Consider the following 4,615-nt stretch of genomic DNA (forward strand, 5'->3'; position numbering starts at 1 on the left):
TATATATTTATAAATATAATAAGTTATGGATGCTTCTTAGACATAACTAAACACTTCATGGGATTGTGTTCTGGGTTTGAAGGATTAGGACTATCTCAGTCAATTGACATAATATAGTTCATGAAATTTATGTTCTGCATCCTAGTTTGATGAGTAATGTCTAGGGTCTTAAAAGCTTGCGAGTAGCTATCAAAGATAACAACTATTGGTCTCTGCTTGTCTGGAGAAAAAGAGAAAGAAAGAAACCAAAGAGTCCGAGAAGAAACTCATATATGAGACAGGCCACCTGAACCATGGCATTATCTACCCTGAGACCAGAAGACCTAGATGGTGCCCGGCTGCCAGTACTGACTGTTCTGATCAGAGCCATGATAGAGGGACCCTGATAGAATGGGAGAAAAATGTGGAACAGACTTCAAATTCCTTAAAAAAAAAAAAAGAGAGAAACTATTGCTTTGAGATACTCTTTAAACCTTGAACTGAAACCAACCCCTGAAGTTACCTTGTAGCTAAATAGCGATTTGGCTTACAGAGTAATAAATACTACCTGCAAGTACTGTGCTCCTTTAAAAAATCACCCACATGAAACCATAGGGTCAACATATACTTTAAAATTCTGCAGCCAATCTGCCTGGGCTCTGGTCCCAGCTCCACTACCCACTAGCTGTGTGGCCCTGGGGAAGTTCCCTAACCGTTTCCTGCCTCATGTCAGATGCTCGTGTGTAAAATGGAGATAATAATAGTGCCTGCCCGCCTACCCGCCGAGAGGTTGTGAAGAGAGCAGGTACAGCCGGAGCCCCCACACGCCAGCTGCAGTGATGGTGGTGGTTATTCTCTGTCACCTCCACTCCCTTCATGAGGAGGGTCCTCATGGCTTACCCTCTCCTTTCGTGTGTGAGGAGATAGCCCATCAGAGAGGTTGGGCATGCCACCTAGTAGCACAGCTCAGACATGGCAGAGATGCTGGACTTGAACTCAGGCTTGTTTCACCCCCAAGTGCAGGCCCCTGCCTCCCACATAAGGGTCTTTCCATTTGTGGCAGTGGGCAGGTGATGTCTGGAGGTTCTCCGGCCTGGGTGATTATAGACTATATCAGAGCGTTGGGTGGTGAGGGTGAGCGTGTGGACCACGTAACTCAGCGGTCTAGAAGCCAGCGAAAGGAGTCCCATGCTGGCGGGCAGGAGGCTCGCCTCTGCCAGACCTGACTGCTCCTACCCCAGCACCGCTTCCCACGCCTCCAACCATCAGGTGGCCTGCAGCACGGCAGATCCTTGGAGAAGCTCCCCTGGATGTGGCTTTTGTTTCAATAAAGAGTTATCGAGCTAAGCTTGCCTTCCAAATGACAGCAGCTGAGTGCCGCCCACCTGCCCCGTGGCCACAGGGCACACGTGCACGATCTCATGTCTTTCTCACAATGGGATCACCCCCAGTGTACAGATGAGGAAACTGAAGCGCCGAGCGGCTGCGCTGAATTCAAACGCAGGATTCAGTGGTGCGCAAACTCCGACAGGGCCCTCGCCCTCGGGGCTTCCACTGACCTTGGGACCAGGGGCAGCAGATGTGCCGTTTGTCTGCATGATTATTTGCATAAACATACACCTGGAGAGCAGCTTGGTGACGTGTGCTACGGGTGCCTGGTAGAATCTGGAGGGGCTGGTGAAAGACGGTACTGGGTGGAGTGTTCTGCTTTCCTTCAGTGACGTTTTCGTGAGCTCCAGCTCATGGAGCCAGGCCCTGTGCTTGGTGCTGGGGATACAGTGGCACCACTCAGCCCGGCCCCCCCTGCGCAGAGCTGGCACTCTAAGGGGACATGGGGCCCCGAAGGTCCCCGGGCAGAGCAGGCATTGACAGTGGGCTGTCCTCTCCCCACAGCTGGAGAAGGAGGAGCACATACACAGCGTGGACATCGGCAACGACGGCTCTGCTTTCGTGGAGGTGCTGGTGGGCAGCTCAGCCGGAGCCGGGGGAGACCAGGACTACGAGGTAAGCAGACGCCCTGCCGATCCCTGCCCCAGCTGGCTCCCTCCAGGCCTCCAGGTGCCGGGCCGGGGCGGGTGAGTCACATCTGCTGCCTGACCTCTAGAGGACCCGACTGAAGAGACAAAGAACAGACACAGGGCCACCGACACAGGGCCGGGAGGAAACTGTTCACATCATGGTTATGAAACCAGGCAGGGGCCCTTGTTTGTTCTATGGTCCAGTCGCTGCCTGAGAGAAAACCTGCTTTGCTTGGGCCTCAGAGGTTCTCGCCAGTGCCCTGGCATGGAGAGAATGCATCGTCTGGGGCTGCCTCTGTTAGTCACTTTATTGGCTAGAGAGTTTTCCACAGACGCGTGCCTTTAGCTGCATTCTGAACATTGAAGGAGTCTGCACAGGCCTCTTCTTACTGGGGGAGTCAAGTGGAGCTGGGTGTGTGAGGTTTAGCTAACCAGCTGATGCATCTGTGAAACACTGGTGGGTCAAAATAACCCACTGGGGCCATCCCAGTTCACAAGTCTAAGGGAAGCAACCCAGGTTCCTACAGGACACGTTTTTTTCCCTGCAGTGAAGAACTTCATTTAATTGAGGTATATCTGACATATACATGTACAGTTCAAAAGGAGCTCTGGTGGCATAGTGGATAAGGCATTTGGCTGCTAACCAGAAGGTCAGCAGTTCAAACCCACCAGCTGCTCCATGAGAGGAAGGTGAGGCAATCTATTTCCAGGAAGATTTACAGCCTTGGGATTTACAGCCTTCACTGTGAGTCAGAATCGACTCAGTGGCAGTGAGTTTTGTACAAAAAGTTTGGACAGATGTAAAACAAAAGAAAACTGTAACTGTCGTCAGTTCTTACTCGTGACGACCCCATGTGTTGCACAGTAGGACCATAGGGCTTTCTTGACTGTAATTTTTATGGAGGCAGCTCACCAAGCTTTCTTCCAAGCTCCACTTGGTGGCTGTGAATCACTAACTTTGAGGTGACTAGTCGAACACAGGCTGTTTGCACCACGTAAGGACCATTGACATAGGCAGGTACACACCTGTGCATTTCTCTCCCAAGTCAAGACAGAACATTTCCAGCATCCCTGAAAATCCCCATGTGCCCTTGCAGTCAGTCTCCCCCCGCCAGCTCAAGGCAGCCACTGATCTCTTTTGTGTCGCAGTAGTTCTGTCTGTCCTGGAATTTCCTATCATTGGCATTATACAATATGTCCATGTACAGTATGTACCTAGCTTCTTTCCCCCTTTTTTTTTTTTTAATATATTTTGTTGTTGAGAATATACACAGCAGAACACGCACCAGTGCAACAGTTTGTCCATGTACAGCACAGTGACGGTGATGACAATCTGAGTTGTGCAACCTTCTCGCCCTCCTTTTCTGAGTTGTTCCTCTCTCATTAACATAAACTCATGCCCCCTAAAGTTCCCATCTAGTCTTTCCAGTTGCTGTTGTCACTTTGATCCCATAGACAGTTCTTCAAAGAGCAGCGTGCTCCAGGCAGGCATTCTGTACCAGTTAAGTTCAACTGTTACCTGGTTTTAAGATGACTTCAGGGGATAGTTTTGATTTAAAGTTTAAAAATTACCTCAGGGCCATAGTTTTAGGGGTTACACCCAGGCTCCATGACTCCAGAAAATCTGAATTCCATGAGAATTTGAGAATCTGTTCTGCATTTTCCCCCTTTTGGATCAAGATTCTTCTATGGAATCTGATTGAAATGTTCAGTCATAGTAGCTGGGCACCATCCACTTCTTCTGGTCTCATGGCAGAGGGAAGCAGTTTGTTCATGGAGGCAGTTGGCCACACATCCATTTCTTCCTCCTCTTCCTGTGTCTGACGTCTTTCCTTCAGCATAATCATTTTGAGGTTCTTTCACGTGGTGCGTATGTCAGTGATCCTTTCCATCTTGTTGAGTAGCATTCCATTGTGTGAGTATACCCCAATTTGTTTATCTGTTCTCCTGTTGCCAGACATCTGGACTGTTTCCAGTTTTCTATCATTAATGAATAAAGCTTCTGTGAACATTCTTGTGCAAGTCTCAGGATAGAAATACATTTCCATTTCGTGGGTAAATACTTATGAGGGGAATTGTAGAGGTACAGGGTAGATGTATGTTTTAACTTTATTAGAAACCGTGAAACAGTCTTCCAAGGTGTTATGACCTAGTGGGGTCGGAGGTCCTGTAACTTCAGGGGGGATAATGAGAATCAAGATCAGCCCAAAGCCAATTTCTGTGAGGTGGCCATCAGATAGACCTCTGCTCTCCAGCCTTTTTACTGGTTCTCACAGCAGCCATCTTCCCCACGGACTCTCTGCTTCTCTGCTGGGTTCGACAGTCCGTTGCAGCAGCACGTGGAACTCAGACCATACTCATGATCATGTGGTTTATTAGGGAAGTAACAGGCTGCACCTCAGGACAGGAGCAACTTAGAAGTAACAGGAACAACTCAGAAGACAGGATACGACTGGCTAATCAGGACAGCTTCCAACCTAGACAGCTCTCGGTGTCTTCTCAGCCATGGTCACAGGCAGGCACAGCTTCCCCGCTGTGTCTGCAGGCCAGGCCTCAGAAGGGCCTCTGCTGCAGCCCCTACTTGGGCCTGGTCTCTGCCACTGAGCTCTGCTTGGGCC

At 49.6% G+C, this 4,615-nt stretch overlaps 1 protein-coding gene across 1 annotated transcript in view; it reads left to right on the forward strand.

Annotated features, from left to right (window-relative positions):
• The window catches only part of XRCC1 (X-ray repair cross complementing 1), a 51,445-nt gene that overhangs the window by 14,846 nt on the left and 31,984 nt on the right, over positions 1–4,615 (forward strand). The window contains exon 3 of the mRNA XM_007943117.1: positions 1,873–1,983. Coding sequence (XP_007941308.1) covers positions 1,873–1,983 — 111 coding nt within the window. The remainder of the gene's footprint in view (positions 1–1,872; positions 1,984–4,615) is intronic.

This window comes from Orycteropus afer, unplaced genomic scaffold, assembly GCF_000298275.1.
Source record: "Orycteropus afer afer isolate SDZICR_OR568_19922 unplaced genomic scaffold, OryAfe1.0 scaffold00099, whole genome shotgun sequence".
In the NCBI taxonomy this organism is placed as follows: domain Eukaryota; kingdom Metazoa; phylum Chordata; class Mammalia; order Tubulidentata; family Orycteropodidae; genus Orycteropus; species Orycteropus afer.